Source organism: Typha latifolia, chromosome 2, assembly GCF_019914945.1.
Source record: "Typha latifolia isolate L0001 chromosome 2, TyphaL0001v2, whole genome shotgun sequence".
NCBI lineage: Eukaryota > Viridiplantae > Streptophyta > Magnoliopsida > Poales > Typhaceae > Typha > Typha latifolia.
This window is the reverse complement of record NC_133087.1, coordinates 5,210,987-5,231,112: the sequence shown is the minus strand read 5'-3', so window position 1 is coordinate 5,231,112 and position 20,126 is coordinate 5,210,987. Positions and strand designations below refer to the sequence as shown.

General features: G+C 35.4%; 1 protein-coding gene and 2 long non-coding RNA genes across 6 annotated transcripts; 2 read left to right on the top strand and 1 right to left on the bottom strand.

Annotated features, from left to right (window-relative positions):
- Nucleotides 1-5,100: 5,100 nt before the first annotated feature.
- On the top strand, nt 5,101-7,245 carry LOC140782948 (uncharacterized). 4 transcript variants are annotated; one of them, XR_012107971.1, is made up of 4 exons: nt 5,101-5,262; nt 5,694-5,824; nt 5,918-5,986; nt 6,995-7,245. It is a non-coding gene; the product is annotated as an uncharacterized lncRNA (long non-coding RNA). The 4 variants fall into 4 exon arrangements; XR_012107970.1 differs by having other exon boundaries at nt 5,102-5,267; XR_012107968.1 differs by lacking the exon at nt 5,101-5,262 and having other exon boundaries at nt 5,315-5,824.
- Nucleotides 7,246-9,538: 2,293 nt separating this feature from the next.
- LOC140780983 (uncharacterized protein At5g41620-like) lies at nt 9,539-18,412 on the bottom strand. The gene is made up of 3 exons (XM_073126723.1): nt 17,888-18,412; nt 12,811-12,936; nt 9,539-11,527 (listed from the first exon to the last, which is right to left on the bottom strand). The coding sequence occupies exons 1-3, from the start codon at nt 18,215-18,217 to the stop codon at nt 9,956-9,958; spliced, it is 2,028 nt and encodes a 675-aa protein (XP_072982824.1). The 5' UTR covers nt 18,218-18,412; the 3' UTR covers nt 9,539-9,955.
- LOC140780984 (uncharacterized) lies at nt 18,148-19,745 on the top strand. The gene is made up of 3 exons (XR_012107619.1): nt 18,148-18,195; nt 18,283-18,382; nt 19,371-19,745. It is a non-coding gene; the product is annotated as an uncharacterized lncRNA (long non-coding RNA).
- The last annotated feature ends 381 nt before the right edge of the window (nt 19,746-20,126 follow it).

Here is a 20,126-nt window from a genome sequence, read left to right as displayed (position 1 = left end):
CATAGCACGCTTGTTGTCCACTCGAGTATATATTTTGATCTTTGATTTAAAATACAATATTATTATTATTATTTTAATTTAATATCAATTTTATATCATATTAAGTATAATTACATATTATATTAATATACAACTAAATACTAGAATAATCTATACTGATATAAATTCTCTTTTACTAATATAAAAAAATTGAAAAGCTATCTTAATATTAGATTTATTCCACTCTGGGGGGCTATATTTGGTTTGAGGTTAAGCTCCAAATTTAAATTAGACTAAGAAAAATATAATGTTTGATTGTTGACTAGATTAAAGTGTAGTTATTATTTTTAATGTGATGTGAAAAAGTAAAGAAAATGGATTAGTAGCGGAGGGAAAATAAATGATATTCCAGTGTAATTATTACTCTTATAGTCCTCAAATTTTATTTCAATAGTTTAAGGTTTTTATTTTCTCTAATACTCAATTGTTAAATGTAATTCACATAACATAATTCACCTATCCTTCCTATTAAAACTACTTTTAGAAAAGAGATGCTTGTTTGATTCATCATAAAGCCCCTAAACAAGAGTGTTATATATATATATATATTTGAAACTTGAAAATATAGGCAGTTAGTATTTTAAATTTATAAATTGAAGTTTGGGTAAGAGATTTTGCTGATGTGGTAAAATAAAAATATAGGCAGTTGGGTTTTTTAAATTATAAAGATACCACCAAACTGATGAAAAAAATATATAAACAAAGTTTGGGGAGGCTAATTTAGTATTGAAAGAAAGAAAAGTTTGGGAGAATGTACAGTGTACTTGACAGGATAATTTTTTTGGACTGACGTCTCTACGGAGACAAAGGGAATCAGTTTGAGCTCCAAACTACTCAATAGACGACCAGTTCTGGCTGTACTATCTTGTTTCCACTCTCAATTTTTATTACCAAAACAATGTAATATGTCAAATCGACCTCAAGGATGGATACCACCAACCATATCTTCTTATTAGTTGCATCAACTATCAATAATAATTTTAGAAACAGAAAACTAGCAATTATTTACGAAACTCTATTAACAGCACTTGTTATTTTAATTCTTCTCTTCAATCGTACATTAACGAATACAATTTTGAACATTAAAATTAGTCTAATAGATAGAAAATAGGATGGCATGCATCAAGCTTAAAAGACTCTTTATTACTTTGTTGATTGCTTCTTCTTTTTTTTGGGCTCAGAACTGACGTATTTGCTCCTATTTCTATCGAAATTGTTATCGTTCTCCTCTCAAACTTATACCAATACATTTATACTCTTCTTCTCTTTTTTTTTTCAATCTTTCTCAGTTCTTTCTTTTCTAACGTTTATCTCTCCTATTAGCTACCTCCATGATTTCTATTACTCTTCTTTCTCTTTCCCCTCTCGACGGTGATGTTACTTTAATCTCTTCGTACCTTTAATACCTCACGATCTCAGTATCTCCCAATCTTTATCCACTCTCGTTCTTTTTCTACAGTCTAAATTTATATAAAGACGAAGGACAACTTGTTAAAATTATTATTATTTTTCTATATTATAATAGTATAAGGGATCTTAGTAATGCTTTTCTTTTCTATTTCTTATGAGATATAAGTGATACCTACTCAAGTATTGTGAAGCTAATACAAAAGGATTGAATTTTTTTTTAAAATACACTATCCCCTTCAAGGGCCTAAGAAGGGAATTATATTTGTTATAGTCTGTGGGTATCGCAAAAGAATTCATAAATGTAGAATTGGATGAATTTGCAATCTAACTTTAATAAAATTTCAATGCACAAATATTCTAAAGAATCATGGCAAAAATGCTATCGAAACTTCCAAATGAGTTCAATTGAAAACTTCGTTACACGACATTCATCGAACTTTAGCTTGTTTGATCAGAGTAAGAATTTACGTGTGAGTTAATTGCATGAGGAGTTCATATTGGCCACGCTTAGGCAAGTTAGGGATAAAGTCTAAGCTCTAAGCTTGACCCTCGTTTCTTTCACCCTTTCCTTGATTTGGATGACCATTGCCTAATTTGCTAGCATATTGATAATTAAAAAATATATATATGAATTATAAGGAATACCCTGTTCATGAAATATTTCATGAAATAGTGTATCAGTAAAAAATCCCCTGTTCAAACGTAGTTAATAGCTATTTAAACGACTAGACTTATGCATTTTTTTTTCTCTCTTTATGGTCTTGTTTAAATACTTGAGCTCTTAAAATATAGTGCCTCTATTTTCGAACAACTTCTTTTAAAATAATCTGACTTAAAAATTCTTCTATAACTTAAAATATTCAATTTAAATCTTTAAATTACTTACATATATAAATTACTTGACTTCAAAATTAATATTCCATTTTAATATTCTTTATTAAACATCTCATAATTTCTGCATACCCATTTATAAAATTTAGACATGTTATATAAATAAAATTATATTTTAAAACACAATTTATGGATTATAAATAACAACTCTTATGTAACAAATTATAATAATTCTTCTTGTATCATTATCTTCTATTAATTATTATCCAAACCAATTTAAGAAAGACTAAGCGAATTACAAGTTAATAAAATGAATAAGAAATTAAAACATGTAATAGAGGTTTTGATTACCTTTCTCAAAAAGTATTATCTATTCCTATTATTAGTCAGGTGAATCCTAAGAAGAAAAATAAATTTACAAAAAAAGAAAAAGATCGACAAACTCTTACCATCTTTAACTCCATAGTTTAAAAGAATTTTTATATAATTACCATCGGAAACTTAACTTTTAAAATATCATAATGCTACTAGTTTATATTTCCACCGAAATCACTGTGCACTTTCAAAATACTCATTCTATTAGTTAAATCTAACTAATTATGATTAAAACATCCCTTGCATAAATTATCAAAATGGAGTAAGAAATTTTCAAGACTATACTTAATACAAAGAAATATATACGTGGGACAGAAATTATTGATAATTTTTACGGTCTAAACTTAAAAAAAAGGGAGTATTTTAGTCATTTATATATATATTTAATACCTTTTATAATAACGATAATTATGAAAGAGTTAAGAGATTTTAGTGATAATTTTGAAATTTAAGAAAAAAAAAATAGTGACAATTATAATATTCTCAAAATTTTCGGTGGCAATTATATAGAAAAGCTAGAAGTTCCCCATTTTTTATTTGAAAGAATGCCAATATATTGAAATCATTTAAAGATCATAGTTACATAAATCCAATCTAACGAAGAGAAAAGCCATCCATGTTAACTCTAACATACTTGAACTATTAATAATAGTCGAACTACTAGACATCATGATTTGTTTACTTGCTGGTGATTATTTTGTAACATGCACGGTTAGCCCATAGGTCTATCCGTAGAGTTTTTTGCCTTTTTATACACTATGAGAATTCTATTTGAAACTTTATAATTGTGTTATAATTATATGGAATTTATGATCCACTTATCTAATTTGATTCTGCGTAGCTTTATTATTCTTCATATTTATGATTTGATGAAAATATTGTTCAACATGAGGCCTAGTGTTATATTTGTTTTTCTTTTCTGGCATGCTTTTAATGTTCCTAAAATAGATGAATTGGCTTAATAAACTTTAAACTTTAATATTAAACTCTTGTTTTCTTCATACCACTCGACACTTTGAGTTGTTATTTAATTTATATACAAGGGAATTGATGATAATTGCCATTTAAAACTTTCAAAATATTATAATTCTTACTAAAATTATTATGTTTTTACAAAAATATCATGCCGTTAATTAAACCAATAAATCATGATTAAAATACTATTTAGATATAAAAATATTATTTTGCCCTTATATAACCGATTAAAAAGAGTTTTAAAACTATCCACTATTAATATATCTAATTTTATGTGATATAAAGATTTTTGATAAATATTTTACTCTCTAAATTTTAAATGGGGGAGAAATATTTTCATCATTTAGATAGGTCTATTAATTTTAATAATAATTTAACAGGAATATTATGTAACAAAATTAACTACAATGATAATCACCGGTAATTATGTAAAACTTCCTATATATGAACGTATCTTAACTGCTAATTATTAAACTAGAAACATTAAGAATATTTACGAAAAAAGAACAACGGTTTTGAGAAGATTAGGACATAACTAAAGAGAGATATTACGTGGTAATTAAATAAAACAAAGAAATATCATACTGCATTTGAAAAACTAAAGAGAGATATTAAATTAGGACAAACATAAATAAGAAAATAGTTACTTACAATTTAATTTTTTTGGCTCAATTTCACAAAATCATGTATACCTTTAATTTAAGCACTTAATCGCTCCCTCGTCTTGATTAAAATACCGTTGTTAATATTTCTATCATATTTGATCAAATTAGATATCAAATATAAACTTTTTTATTAGAGAGAAAATTCTAAAGGATTTGATAATTTTTTTAATGAATATAAAATAATACGAATTGAATTTTAGATAATAAAAATATGATAAAATATGTAGCTATTTAATATATTTATCATATCTTTTTTATTTAAAATTTAATTTATATTAATTTAGATGCGTTTGAAAAACTTATTCAAGAAAGTACCCTTAGTTAATAGGAAAGAAAGTGTACCTTATAAACGTCAGTTCTAAAATAGATTTTTATTATTATTAAGATGAGATCTTTATTTTAGGAATAATTATTTTTATATTAAATATGTAATAGTTATGATATAAAATAAATAAATAAATAAATAATTTGTTATAAAATTATTATAAACATTTTATTTAATATAAATAAGTTGATTGGATAGATATAAAGTATAAATTAATCATAGAATTAATGTGTAGTATCAAATATAATTTTAATAAATAATGTTTATATTTTAAAATACAATTATTATGATGTTTAGCAATATTGTATTTAGAATAAAAAAGAAATTATTCCCGTAGTCGGCAAGGCTTAGATTATGCGTCGAAGAAACCGAGAACATGACTTTGAATGACCCATATCATTTCTAAAACAAATTTTCCTGCATGATGTGATACCAGCTTGCCTTGTAGCTATTTAAGGGTCTTCTTCCATAGCTGTTCTCATTTCTATTATCGCCATAGACTGAGAGAACGAAAGAAGACCATACACCCACAGCTGGCAAATATAGAAGATGGCCTCTCTATTAGATCTTGTTATATATCCTCACAACGCATGATTGTGACACCAACATAAAGTTCCCTACTCTTCTTTTGGTTCTGCTGCTGTTGCGTAATATTTGTTTTTATTTTTCCTATGATTTTGTGCAAGCGTTTGATCTTTTTGTTTTGATGCGGTGTTATGTTCTCTTTTGAGCATGGGATTTGCCAAGAGAGCTTCCTTCAGTCCACTCATGGGTGGTTGTGGGATCAAATTAGCTGCCGACTCATTCATTTATATGCCAAGTGAATGGGAGTTAAAAGTTTTGAGCTCTACTTGGTAGATGAGTGAATGATGCGGGAGATGAGTTGGATCTTGCACTATCTTTGCTTGGACTGAAGGGAGCTCCCTTCTCTCTACTAGCCCGTGTAACATAAAGATCTCCAATCTTTATTCTTTTCTTGCTTTAAACTTGAATGTTTTATTTACTTGCGGTTGGATTTCTTGTATATTAACAAGCACGTCTAACTTTGATTGAATCTAATTTTCCTTGATTAGGTCTTGCCAAGTGAGATTCTCTAAATCTATTCTCTTGGGTTTTCCTCTGTGTTGTTTGACACTTTGAGCCCTGCATCAAAGTTGTTGACTTTGCTCTACTTGCATTAGTTTGTAGAAGTTGGATCTTTAAGGTGCTTAGCTGCTAATTATATGCTCTATCTATAGTGTGTGGTTCTCTCTAATTGCTGACTTGCGTTTATCATTTGGACATTCTTCTTCTTTAGGTTTTAGGAGATAAACTTGTAACAAGAATGGTAACCCAAAATCTACTCCATGTAGTCTCGTACAAGCAAGTAAGCCTCCAGTCTCTAGGTTCTTATAGTAGAGCAACTTCCAAGATTGTATGTGATATGCTTGTTTTAACATTATTTGTTTTCTTATTATTGCAGCTTTATTACTTCAATCTTTGCTTCCACCACCTTACTCGTCTCAAAATCTTTTTTTTTGTGTGTCTATATATGTTTTATAAATTCACTTTCTTTGTGATTCTCCTTAATGGCGTGATCTACCACTTGATAATATTATATACCTTCATAAACGGTTCTTAAATAGCACTTGCAATTTTACTGCTTCAAACCCTAAAGTGTAGTACTAATAGACTTCATGAATCTCCAGCGTATTAGACCGACAACATTCAGCCAAAGTTTTTGGGGAATGCTCTTAGTTCAAGTTCCTATGCATGTTTTGTCAGCAGATGTTGTAAATTTTCAACTAACCTAGCCTTGTGCTTTGTGGCTTAAACTTCACTCAATATTTGACACATTACTGCTACTGTCTCTCTCAAGTCTCTTTTTAGTTCTTACAATTTTATTACAAAGGTTATCTATTTACATGTGAATATAGGCCTTTCTCATCTACTATATGAGGTGATGCATAGATTAAATGAACTATTTCTTGTATCAGGGCCACTTGTTGCTGAGATTTTTGCCAGTCGATATTCTAGCCACTGTTCCTCTTTTGAGTGTTCCTCTCTCTTGAGCTTCTGACTACCATCCTTAATGGAGCTATTAGGGTTTCCATTTAAATCTTCTAGTGTTCTTCTAGGGTACTTGCGCTTGTCGTTTATTTAAATTTGTTATCTTATGTTTCCATATGCTTAAAAATACGTTGTTTAAGCATTTATTATAAATATAAAAGCTTTAATATTTAGCCAAAAATATGATACTCTATTTATATCTGAATGGCTATGATTTTAATGAGGAGCATCTTGTTATTTCAGTTATATATCAGCCATTCTATTCGCTAGCTTTTTATTTCACTCATTAAGCCTGTATTAACGCTTTTAATCATATCCTTCGCAGCCTTTTCCATTGTTCCAGGGGGGGAAGAAAGGCTTATCTGGTGTGTTCGTACAGATGTCCATCATAATCATGGAAACTAACCAGCAGCAGTGACTAGTGTTTCCAAATTGTTTTCCATGGATCTGAACAACCCTAGATGAAAAGAATATGATCCAACTTTCTAGATGAAATCTATGTGTAATGCCATTATATGCTTCCAGATACTTCGCAACGAAATGAACGCTATCAATACACGACTTTCTCCTTCGTCACTGCACTTATTAAACATTACTCTTCCTGCAGAATAGAAAGCACTAGGGAGACGCGTATAAATGTCTCTTATCTATCGTTCCCTCTACAAATTCCATAAGCTCGCATTTATTCATGCTTATCAAGTCATCAAGTGGTGTTTATCGAACTGGAACAGGAGTAATCTCTCTCTCTCTCTCTCTCTCTCTCTCTTCCTGTATATGTATATATAGTTATGGTGTCATACTACCCACCGCTAACTTTGCTCCTTTCCCATTAAAAAAGTAATGGTTTCTTCGATATCTGCGAGTATTGTGTAGTACTACTCCACTGAGAGGGCCAGTAATCTTGTAACTTAGTCGCTTAAAATAAAATTTATTTTCTCTAAGCTAGCTTTGCACAGCACGCGTCACTTCCCCAGTGGTTTGGAAGTGGGCTTTAGTTCCGAGTAACATGGGTAACGTTAAAAAGAATTTATAGGGGCGATGATGCCCTTTCACGTCAAATTTGTAGCTTTACCAGGTTACTAGATTCCTCCTATCGACTTTTTCTAGGAAGTAGTGTCTATTTTTCAGATTTAATTATTAGAGAAATCGGTGAATTTTTGAAACCTTTTTAAAGCTAATCACTATTGCAATTAGGAATTATAGGCCTGTAGCTGGCGCTGTGAAGAAAGATCTTTATATTTTGGAAGAATTACTCTAATTTTTTTTTATGTTTGAAGAAGAAAATTAATATCGGTATAATTTATTTTAATATTTAGTTGTATATTAGTAACAATTATATTTAATGTAATAATAATATCGAATAGTAAAATTGTATTAGAAATTAGAGATATAAATACATAATATATTCGTTATATGATTACAAAGAGAAATTTTTTCCCGTACTATCATCATAACTTCTGCGCGTCCGCATGGAAAATAATAAATTACTATTAAGTGTCGTCTTATCAAGGCATGCTTTGGATGGAAGAGATTTAAGTGTTGTCTTATCAAGGCATGCTTTGGATAGAAGAGATGGGAGAGAAAATATGAAGTGATAAGCTAATGGGTGTTATCTCATCGAGGGATAAAATAAATTTGAATGTATGAAATGAGAGGAGAGAGAAACACGCATAAGTGTACTATTAATAAGTCCAAGTGGTTGTTTAGTTATTATTCAGAGCTAATTTTTATTTGGAACTGAGTAGAATTTGATATCCATACAACAAATTGATGGAGGTGAGGCTTAACCTTTTCAATGTCTTCCCTTTCAGCATTGAAACAATATTATTGTAGATATCTCTAGATTTGCCAAAGGATGACAACTAACAAGGCAGGCAAGCAACCAACCTTTTGGTTCAAGAAACCCTTCACCATTGTTAAGCCAGAGTCCTTCACCCCAATTGTTCCCTGAAAGATAGGTCCTCACAAAATTTAACAAGGCGAAGGCCACCTGCAATGGAAGAACAAGTGGGAAAAATAGACTCGACGAACGACAAGGAAGCAAATGGGACGACCAGAATTAGTGGAAAGACAAATGTCGTGTAAGTGCATACTTCCACATAAAGATTTTGATAATTGGAAGGAGGGACCAAACCTTCCTAGCTAACTATGAGCCCATTAGACTTGCAAAGAAAATAGTAAGCAAACTTAGAGATAGAAATTCCAGAGGGGTGCAATTTCCATAACCATGGATCCCCCCCCAAGGGGATGGAGATATTGAAATATTCTCACCTCGCAAAGGCCAGAACCAAAACAGTGCATGATGATATCAAAATTCCATTGGCTGTCCAGAAAAAAAAAGGTTAAAAACCATAGAGAAGGCATTTCTATACTTCGTGTTCACAAAAGTAGGCTATTTATCCAAAGGGGTAGAAGAGATCATAGATATCTCCAAATACCAGTAGACCTATCATACCCTTATAATCTCATTCATGGCAGAAAGAAAAAGATCCTTTTTATTTTCCCAGAGGAAATTGCCTGAAAGTTTATAACTGCCTTTGGGCAACTCTTTCTTAGTCTCTAATAAAAAAAAAATGCGACGAATAAATCTTAGAACGTGTGGTATTTAAAATGAAATATCTCCCAGCATGCATATTTAGAGTTCTCAAAATATTCATGCGAGCAATATTGGAAAAATTCTTAGGAAAGAAAACCTCATATTTTAATTTGTTAATGCACATATTAGTTATGAGTTCATAGTTTGCAAAGATGATCAGATTTCTACAGGATCTATCACAGGCCCAAAGAGAACTAACAGAAGACCATTAGTTCTTTTCAGTAAACATTCTTGTGAAAGAAATCTTATTCTTCGCACCCAGTTATCCAAACATAGAAACAACTCAAGACTATTCTTTGCACTGAATGAAGTAAAAATTACAATGAATTGGAATGGATGGTTAGATCAAATCGACTAATACAAGGTAGTGTCCGAACATGTAGACAGCATCAAGCAAGATTTGCCAACATACATAGGAGATGGGTGGCATTCGCATAAAAGAGCTCTATATACGTAGTTCCGCAACCCTATACATACAGAAATAGTCAAAATTTCTCATAGAAGTAGACTTCTAACATATATTAAGAAAGTCAAGATCGGTACTCTCTCAAAAATCCTGCATCTGTGATATATAGAACCTAAAACCATGAGGAATAAAAGAGAAAAGCACGAAACGTCTGCCGCTGCAGAAAGTAGCTTCGAGACATTGGCATTGAATTCCTTGAAACTGAAATTTTACCAGCTGCATGTTCATTTCCTTATTCTTCCAGTTGAGGAAACCCTTGAAGCTCTCAATCGAGCATGCCGTCCCTCTAACCTTGCTTCAAGTAGTTTTGCCTTCAAAGTATTTTCTTCCACACCTCGTTGTAGTTTTGGAGAGCATTCAGTTATCTCAATATCCAAATATGCACGCTGGTAATTCCTTTGCTGTATTGGGCTCGAAAGATTGTGTAATTCTCCTGAAGGAAAGCCTTCATTGCATTGATCCCTCCATGAAAAATGATTCTGAGACTTCCCTAGATAACCACCATGATGAACTTCAGAATATTCTGAGTTGTTCTTCAATGAGAGCATGCCATCACTCTCTGGCTGTGTGAACTTTCCAATTTCCTGAACATGGCAGTTTTCATATTCCTCGGCCTCAACAATTTCACTTTGAGCTGCTCCCACTCCTGCAAGTTCAGAATCACCAAGCGTATTAGCTCCCTCTGCTCCATCTACAAGCTGCATGTTGTTGTCACTTGATTTTGTCCTACTTTTTCCAGTGACAAATTTCGCATGCATGCTGGATGAACTTTGACAATTGGTATTTTCAGAATATTCCATTATTTTCCCTATAAAATTTGATTTCCTTGTTGAGCCAAAATTTTCTATGCCATTTTCATGAGGTATTTTTAGTTGGTCATGGCTCTTAGTATCATGTGCACCCATGTTAAGTTCAAAGCACTGGAAATCACTGGCTTCAGAATCATTATCTTCCGCATCTTGAGGTGCACTAGCTGTTCCATTCAAATGAACGGACTCAAGAGATTGGCGCCGTAAGTTACCATCTCGGTTTCCATTAGCCTTGTATGTATCATCATTCTTAGAGATACACGACAACCTTGATTGAAGGAACGTCTGGATTTCACCACTTAACCTTTCTCTGATTGCACATTGCTCTGACAAATCTCCTCTAGCTTTGGCAATTTGTATTTGCGTTCTCTCATCTAACCATGCTTCTGCAATATGAAGTGTAAAACTGTCAAATTTATGGGCATAATCCTTTACAGACCTTTGCTTCAACTCCCTGACTTCCACCTCGTAATTCTTAATTCCCTTTGCAAATTCATCACAAAGATCTTCCAGGAGCCAATTTGCTTTCTTCTTTTTCTCCAAATCTTTTACAGCTTTCAACAATGCTGCTTTTAATTCAGATACCTCTTTTCCTAGCTTCCTATGGAGGCTCTCAGAGCGTTTTCTCAAGTATCTCTCGTCCTGAAGTTCATCTTTTATGGACTGTACTGCTGCCTTAATTCTTTCTTGCTCTTTGTTCTTCCTAATCACTTTCTCCTCTGAAGCTTGCCTCATCAACGCTTCCATTTCATCATGATATTCTTGCCGCTCTTGCTTAAGATCCTGAATACGTTCCAGTGCTTTCTGTAATTCCACCTTCAATGCTTTCACCAATGATACATTGGTTGCATGTTGTTCCTCTAGGCTCCAAATGCGATTGAGGACTTTCAATAATTCAGTTGATGTTGTAATGCTAAAACTTGCTTCCCCAGGCATTGTCTTAAGATCCAAAGAACTACTTGGGGTGACAGCTTGGTTAGCAGCAACCTGCTAATTCAAAAGACATATGACCAAACTTAGAAAACTGTTCAGTGAGACAACAAGTTCTATTAGAAAGAAAGCCCCCTAAACCAGCATATAAAACTAAACTATGCAAATGTTTGCACGCATTCTAGTATGACAGTTCAATTCAAATGCATCTATAAGCACCTGGCAAGGCAAGAGGGGACTGATCATGTATTGATGGAATGAAAGAAATAACAGCTTTGACTAAATTGTACTGTTACAGTTGTTCTCTCTATCATAGACCTTAAAAGAAAGCAAAGACGAATCTTTATTTTCTGGAAAGACTGAAAGAAGGCTAACCTTCAAAGACGGGTAACTAAAAAGAGCGATATAAGGAGAACCAGATCCCTCGGATAATGGTAGGGGAGGTCCGAAAGCCAAGCCAAGCAAGTGGTCTCTTCCGAGGTGAGGGGAAATGACAGGAGTCAGACGCAAATACAGGCTCACAAGTAGTCAAGTATACAAAGATAATTGTAGAAGACCAGAAAATGATATATCAGAGGTACTTCTATTTTGAAGTAATAAATATGTTGTGATTCATTCACTCGTAAAAGTATATTGGACTTCATAACTTGACTTACTTTTGATGTACATTTTCAACAGAGTAGTTCTAATACATTATTGACACACTTGATGATCTTAAGTGATGACAGAATCTTGTTTTACGTAGAATTGTTAGTACTGTAACACTGCACAACAAGTCTGTAAATATAAAAGAAAAAGACTAGCAAAACAAGGAGCTAATTATCTCTAAATATTTTCAAAAGGAACATCCTACTGGACATTTTACACATTGTATGAAGTGTGAATATTATTGCTAAGATCATACTTCTTATAAATGCTCCAAACTATAACACAGAGCAGCCAGCAATGGCCTTTTTATTTCATTTAAGTTAAGATTCAAAAACAATACAATTATGGTAACTTCTTTACAGGTTTTCACTGTAAAAAAAGGAAGTTTTACAAGGAAAAAAAAACTGAAGTTAACTTGTATCTGACAGCATCGCATATTGACCATCCCTAAAAAGTTTCATTGGGATGTAGATGTTGTCCACCTAACATTTTTAAGAACGTTACCTGTAACATAATTAAATAGCCTACTGGCTCATGAGTCACGTCCACCTAGTTCATTAATTAGTATATCCCTTATTCAAATCATAAACAAGAATGTATCAAAATTATAATAAATTGACAAGAAAGCCCTGTCACAATCTGGTGAGATGTCAAGTAATCTGCATGAGATGGTAGAAGTTGTGCACAATTACCCCCGTTGAGCTACAATAACTTGCAGAAGATAGATCTTGTACAGCTTGACTACTCCTTCTATTCATCGTATGATGATCGATCAATGAAGCTGTGGCATGCCTCCTTAATCTACCACAATTCTGGAGCTGAGACAATGAACAAAATAATAGTTAGTTGAGTGTGATTTTAATAATTTGAAATGGATATGAGTGTCTCCGAGATATGGTTACTAGTGGCAGATTTGAATTTACAATCAGAGCTTAATTAACTCAAAGTTATTAACAGTGGAAACCAAAAACCTAAATTGTTTAGTTTACTTGTCAAACTGGTTCTAAACTAGTGACAGGATGAATTTCAGAGAAAGCATATATGATGGATTAATACAACAAGATATTGCATGGTTGGCTGAAGATTCACAAGACAGCATAGAACATAGCAATGGAAAAGAAAGATCTGTTTGTTTAGTGTCAGTTTCTCTTAAACAAAGTGAGCATACCTTGTACAGTTTATAATTTGTAGCATTTATTGAACATTTTTACTTGAAAAAAAATCTTGTATCTTCCCCAACAATTCTTCATGTGCACGACCTTGTGCATTGGCAAGGTCAAGGAGATGAACCTCATCGCAAGGTTAATCCCATTCAACTTCTCCTTGCTAGATCAAGCCCATTCTCCAGATATTTCTAATGGAGAAGAACTTACAGGAAAGAAAAGCATAATTTTCTTCAACATTATACTAAAATCCTACCAAATCTATTTTATTGGATAGCTATCAAACTAAATACATCCTACATGCTGTTCAAACCAAATCTCATCAGCTAGGTTCAAATCTTAGTTACGTGAGTCCGAAGTTGATTAAGTCGAGTCTTTCATTTAACATATTTCAAATTAGTCATTTGCTATTTGTATTAGTTTGAGTCCATGTATGGTTCAGTTCGAACCAATTTATATGTTATATTGGTCAGGTCCTAGATGAGTTGGCTAGTCAAGTTAGTCACCAGGGATAGTTGGAATCTGAATTAGCCTAGTCTCTCTCTCTCTCTCTCTTTGATCTAAACCCAGCTCCCAACCTCCCTTCCCAGCTGTTGGCCCCTCCCCTCCCAAGCCCAGCTCTCCCCCTTGCTTCAACCTACTTATGGTTGACCTCACACCATCCCCACCTTTCAGCCAAGACTAGACCCGTCCAGACCAAGAGCCGCCTCCCCACAGCCTAGCCTCCTCTCCGTCAGCACCCATGGGCCACTCCCACCAACTAGCCGAAAGCCCCCCACTTGCTCTCAACCTCCACCTTACCTTTCGTACCTCGTCCCACCTCATTTCTAGCCTCACCAACACCACTAAGTTGACCTTTGCCCTAATCCCACCTAGAGTCCTTCCACCACCCATCTACGGACTCAACCCCCATAGCTCGAGACACGACCTTGCCATCAGCTTTGCGCACACCCATACTAGATCTGAGCCTAAAACCCCTTCTGATCTTGATCCAGCCCTACATTGGATCCCCCATATTACCGAGTCATATCAATGGTATTAGAGCCAGCGTTTCTCAGCATGCCTACCACTTGTGCCACGATAGTGAAAAAGACCATGAAGATGAGTTCTTCAATGTCAAACATGGTGCCACCTGAGTCACTAATAGAACTCGAGATTGAGGGCTTCCGCGAGGAGATGCTGACCACCAAAGCCCCTAATCCATCGTCTCTAGTAACTATGATGTGCTCTAACCCCACCGAGTTGAAGACAACAATCGCAAAGAACATTTATGTTCTCCTCGAGGTGAATGGAAGCAGATTCAGACTTACTGGTGAATCGCTGATCACGGTTGCCGCAAGTACAAGTCCTATGTCGCTCTCCACTATTATCTTGACATAAAGACATGACCCTTCCACCCACAAGCAGCTGCCACAAGCACACATGATTGGGAACAACCGGCACCCATGGGCAGATACTGTGCACTCGTGGACTTGTGCCATCTTATGCACGATCTGTGGGATGAGGAACTCGACCTATGGCAGCTATACTAGAGGACAGTAGAGGAGTCCTATCATGACCGAGAGTTTGCACACTGGGATGCATGCGGACCAGTGACCCAAGGTTGAATTGTGTACATGGATTAATTTAGCAATGAAAACCCACTTAATTAGATCTATCACACAAAGTAGTTTTTCTCAAACCAAGGCATATTGGAGGACTACAAGGTATGATGTCTCCTTTCATCTGGAGGACGTCGCGATACGATGATTCTAATCAGCCCAAGCGAATCGTCCATTTCAAATGTGGGATGAGTTCACGAAGGATCTTTGCCAACGATTTGAACTCTCTAGGTACAAGAACATGAAGGCCATCCTTTTAAAGCTCACTCGGGCAACCTTTGTTCAGGCCTATCAAGAGGAGTTTATGGGGTCTCGAATCGAGTTCAAGTGGCCAAGCTCCACTCTCCGGAGTACATTCATTAGCGGACTCCGCCACAACGTCCAAGCAAGTTGAAGGCAGTTTGACCCGATTCTCTTGTGGATGTCTTACACACGACTCTAGTGATGATGGAGAAGCTTCGGGTTTTAAAGATGGGTGAAGCCACTATGGACAACAATGAACATATAGGAGCTGCCTCAGCTACCCGTGGCCCCACTCGACGCCATGATAGACACGAACGAGCTAGCAGCCACCCATGGCTAGATTTGATCCAAAGGGGCCCATGAACTTTTGAGGACAGCCCCGACCTCCCACATGTGTCGTGCAACATCCTAAGTCAAGAGCGATAGACAAAGGGCCTATGCTATTATTGTGACAACAAGTTCGTCTCATAGCACTAGTGCATAAGATCGGTTGCTATCATGTTGATAGAGGAGTCAGATGTAACTGACTCCAAGGATCGTGAGACTTGGATGGCCGAGCCGGACTACATGTCCTAGTTTTTTGAGTTCCCACCTTGGACAAAGTATATGGAAGCACAGTGGAATGTTACAATTCGGGTCAAGTCTGGAGTGTTAGTCGCCTGAGTCCGACGGCGATTGAGTTGAGTCCTTTCTTTATTGTATTTTAAATTAATCATTTGCTATTTGTATTAGTTCCAGTCCATTTATGGTTCAGTTTGAACCAATTTATGCTTTATGATGGTCAGATCCTAGTGGAGTCAACTAGTTGGTTCAGTTTAGCCAAATTAGCCTCTATGTAAATGTGGATGGTAGACTAGTCAAGGATAGTAGGAATCTGAATTAGTCTGGTCTATTTCAGTTCTCTCTTTCTCTCCTCCTCCCTTTCGACCTAACCTTAACCTAGTCGTTGGCCACTCTCCTCCCTAGCTGAATTCTCCCCATTGTCTTGGCCTCCTTCTTTTCCTTCCTTGCTTAGCCTACTTGTGGCTAACCTCACACAATCTCCATCTTTGGCAAGACCAAATCTGTCCAAGCTGAGAGCCATTGTTCTCAGCCTAGCTTCCTCCTAGCTGTAGGCCTGTAGCCACCCCTTGGCTGCATCCACCAACCAGCAAGGTCCCCACATCGTTTCTAACCTCATTACCTCCCATCTGCCCTACTTGGCTAGACCAAAACCTCTCAGCCACCACCCTCAATCACCAGCACTGGTTGATCCTAGCTGAGCTCCACCTTCCGAGCAACACCCTAGTTGCCTGGGAGCACCAACGTCCAAGCCCTGTCTGCCCTAACCACTAAGCTGACCCCAACCCTAATCCTACCTAGGGTCCTTCCACCACCGGTCAGCCATCACCCATCCATGGACTCTCCCTCATAGCCCGAAATGTGCCCCTCTTCACCATCAGCCTTGCATGCTTGCCCAGACCAGATTCACTGCTGCTGAATTTTCCCTCACAGGAAGATTTAAGTTCTCATGGTTGGACTATGATGGTGGATCTTCAAGTTGCAAGTAATGAGAGAAGAAATATGTATGTTCCAATCTAGCCACAATTCTAAAGAAATGGAACCAAGATTGAATTGTCCAGGATCCAACAATAACTCAATATCATGTAGTATGAAAAAACAACTTGAGAAACTTTCAAGTAGAGCTCGTGATTTCTTGAATGCAAGCTTGCTGGAAATTTTCACAGAAATGTATTGTAAAACTCATACAAATCTAGATGCAACTGATTTAATTCTCACAGAAATGTGCTATAGAAACTGATGATCAACATAAAAATCAAACTCTGCACCATACCAAGGGCCTATTCAGAATTGACTAGTAGTCCAAAGAGACAACTAGGGAACAATTAAAGAATACAGGACAAATGGACAGATGCAGAGGAGCTAAAGGTAAAGATCAAATCTTTATGAACAATGCCTCAGACTTTATTCAGTCTCTTAGATGAAGCATAACATTATACCACAACCCTGTTATATCCAATAGTGTTGCTGTTTTAAGAAGTGCAAGTTCATCATACTTACATATCCTACAATATTGTTCCAATGTGGAAAAGAAGCCTGACAATCCAAATTGTGATCTCTGGTCGTGAACAATGTTTTATGACCAATTTGCCAAGGATGACACTGAAGGATGATATCACACTTTTGTTTGCACAATTTATGATGTAATTGTGCTATAGAGAAGGATCTAGCATCAGGGAAACTGCAAATTAATCTATACAATTGGCATGTGAAGATTTTATTCACAACAATATCTTTCTACACTATGAAGAAATGTGACCTTGAGAACAAGGCGTATCTGGGTCCAATTAGATTAGGAAGTAAATTTACTACCTTTTTGACTTATTTATTTAGTTTGGAATCAAAATAGTACCTTTTCTACAGATTTCTATTGTTTTTAGAATAAGTAACTTGGTCTTCTTACGTACATTCTAATGTCTTAGAGATCCAGAGACAGTCATGAGATTAATACAATTTTGTTTAACCTCTGGAAATTGATTGTTCTCAAAGAGAAAAAAAAATGCCTTTATTTATTCTGTAGTCATCCATCATTTCCATTTTAGCTATAACTTTTCTCTAATTAGGAAAGCATCCAAATCTCATAACCTACAATAGATACAGTAAAATTGACCAAAACCCAAATGCGCAAAGGATCCAAAATCGAAAACCAAGAAAACCCATAAACCAAAAACGGCAAAGACACAAATCCGTCAAAATCTTACTGTCTCGTCGTGGGGTTCCTTGCCCTCTCCATGGCGGTGGGTCCGGTGACCCCTTCGGCCCATCTTATCGAGGGGCCGGGGTTCCTGGATCTCCCAGAGATTGGCGCCGAGCTGTCGCGCCGACACAGAGCTCCTCCTTGGCGCCGCCACGGGCGCCTTCGCGAGGCCGTCCAGCTCCGAAGGATCACTGGACTCCTCCAGTTTCCATGTGGGCACTGGAGTGCAAGGTCCTCCCTTCTTGCTCAAAGCTATTCCTCTCTTTAGTTTTAACCCCAAAGACAACTTTTCGTTACCACCTCCATCAATTGGTACTCCATTTCTCTCTTCCATCCAATAATCTCCTCTCTCTTCTCTTCCTTTTATACAAGTAATAACCTTCTCTCTCTATTCTGTAGCAGCAAGTGAGGAGGATGGAAGGAGTGGAAAAAAGCGAGAAAGGCGTCTCCTTTCGTTAGGGAGCAGAGCGAGGAGGTAAAGAGACGAGAGATGCAGAAGGTTTTCCTTTTCTCTTATTTTTACATAACACCTCCAAAATTTAATATTATTTCTTCTTTTTTTCTTTACATGTCATGTTTCTGCTTGGGAAGTCCTCTCAGGAGTCGACGACTTCTGCGGTTAATAACTGTCAAACAATATAATAATTAAAAGACGAAAATACCCTTTCTTGGCACTGTATTCATTGCAGTTATGGGGGTTACTTCCCGAATTTACTTGGGCCCTTTTAGTTGAGTTTTTTTGACCAAACTGGACTCTTTAAGGCTTTATTTATCATAGTATATTACATTCCAAATTTAATACCAAAAGTGATATATTTACTGTAGCTATAAAATTGTTAAGCGATTTACCTTAACCGCGAATAAAATGACGATCATATTTAGCAATTTTTTTAACGTGAAATATTGATAGGATTAATGTTTTTATTGAAAAAAAAATACTGAAAAATTTAGTGCTTTACTAGAAAAAAAATGCTGAAAAGTTAAGCATTTTATTGTTAAAAAATATTAAATTATTCAAAGTCTTATAAGAACATTTTACTTTCGCATATCATAACTCTTTAATATGTTGTTAAGAAGATGATCAAAATATATTTAATTTTTAATTAATTTATTAGAATAGCTTTGGGTGTGAACGCGATTTGACGTGGGTGGGTGAAGTGGAGTGGTCGTTGCACTTTTGTGCCCAAAGTGTCGGACAACGAAAGGAATATAGTCTTGGAGCCTTTTAGCCTATCACCAGTTCACCACACTCTCCTGTCTCCAAATTGAGAGCCTTGCCAACCGGATTCAGGATAAAACTAGAATGGTTCTCCCATATATAAAATAATAATAAATTCTTGAGTGTTGCAAAGTTACTATGGAAGTACCTAAAAGAGAAAAAGGAAAGTCTATTAAGAATACTCTACATTGTATTTAAAATCTGCCGTCTACTTTTTAATGCTTTGATTAATAGGCTATAGGTATAAAATAAATTTTAACATTTTCAGGTCTTTCTGGAAGGGTGTTCTTCGACTCGATAGCGTCCTCAAGGTTGATTTAAATTGGGGTAGCTCAGAAAGGTGACTACTATTTTTCTATACTCGTTTCGCATTGTGTGGGATGAAGATGTGTATCTCAAGGAGGTTTGGAACAACTACTGATAAGCATGATAAATACCAGTGGTATTAAGCTTGATGGGTTTCTAATAGAAACAATTACTTGAAGCTATTCTAGACCTGGAAATATTTCGTAGTTGCTCTTTTGGCCTACTACTTGTGACTTGTAATTTTCTCGTTGTTTTGGTTGGTACAGTTGGTTGTAGTTAGCTGAGTGAGTTAAATTATACATAGAATGGTCTTCTTCTCAAAGTGTCGGTTGTTGTTTGGTGCTTAGATTTATCTGAACTCCTTGGGGTTCATGTTCATTGGCTCTGTTTTGCATTCGGTGAACCAATTAAGTTTCTAAATGAGATGGGGGCAAAAAGACCTTTTGTCAAAGGGGGTTAAAAAGAAAGGCACATTTTAAGGTCAAATTAATTGGAAGGATGCTATTCCATGCCATGCTAACCTCTTTTGCCAGACATTTTGCAAATTACCTTCCCTTCTCTCAAGATTGGAAGGAAATAATAATAATAATAATTCATCCTCTCTTTTCTCTACATGGCACAGACTAATAAGTAGCTTTTATTTTCTACTTCCAAGAAGTGAATTATAGGAAAAATAATCCCATTCATTTTGCTCCAGCTCTTGTCATTGAGAAGAGGG

Coding starts and splice junctions, on each gene's coding strand:
- LOC140780983 (XM_073126723.1), bottom strand. CDS start 18,217: ATGGAAGAGAGAAATGGAGTACCAATTGATGGAGGTGGTAACGAAAAG. Junction 12,937..17,887: donor AGGAACCCCACGACGAGACA/GTAAGATTTTGA, acceptor TCATTGTCTCAG/CTCCAGAATTGTGGTAGATT. Junction 11,528..12,810: donor GTTATTGTAGCTCAACGGGG/GTAATTGTGCAC, acceptor TTGAATTAGCAG/GTTGCTGCTAACCAAGCTGT.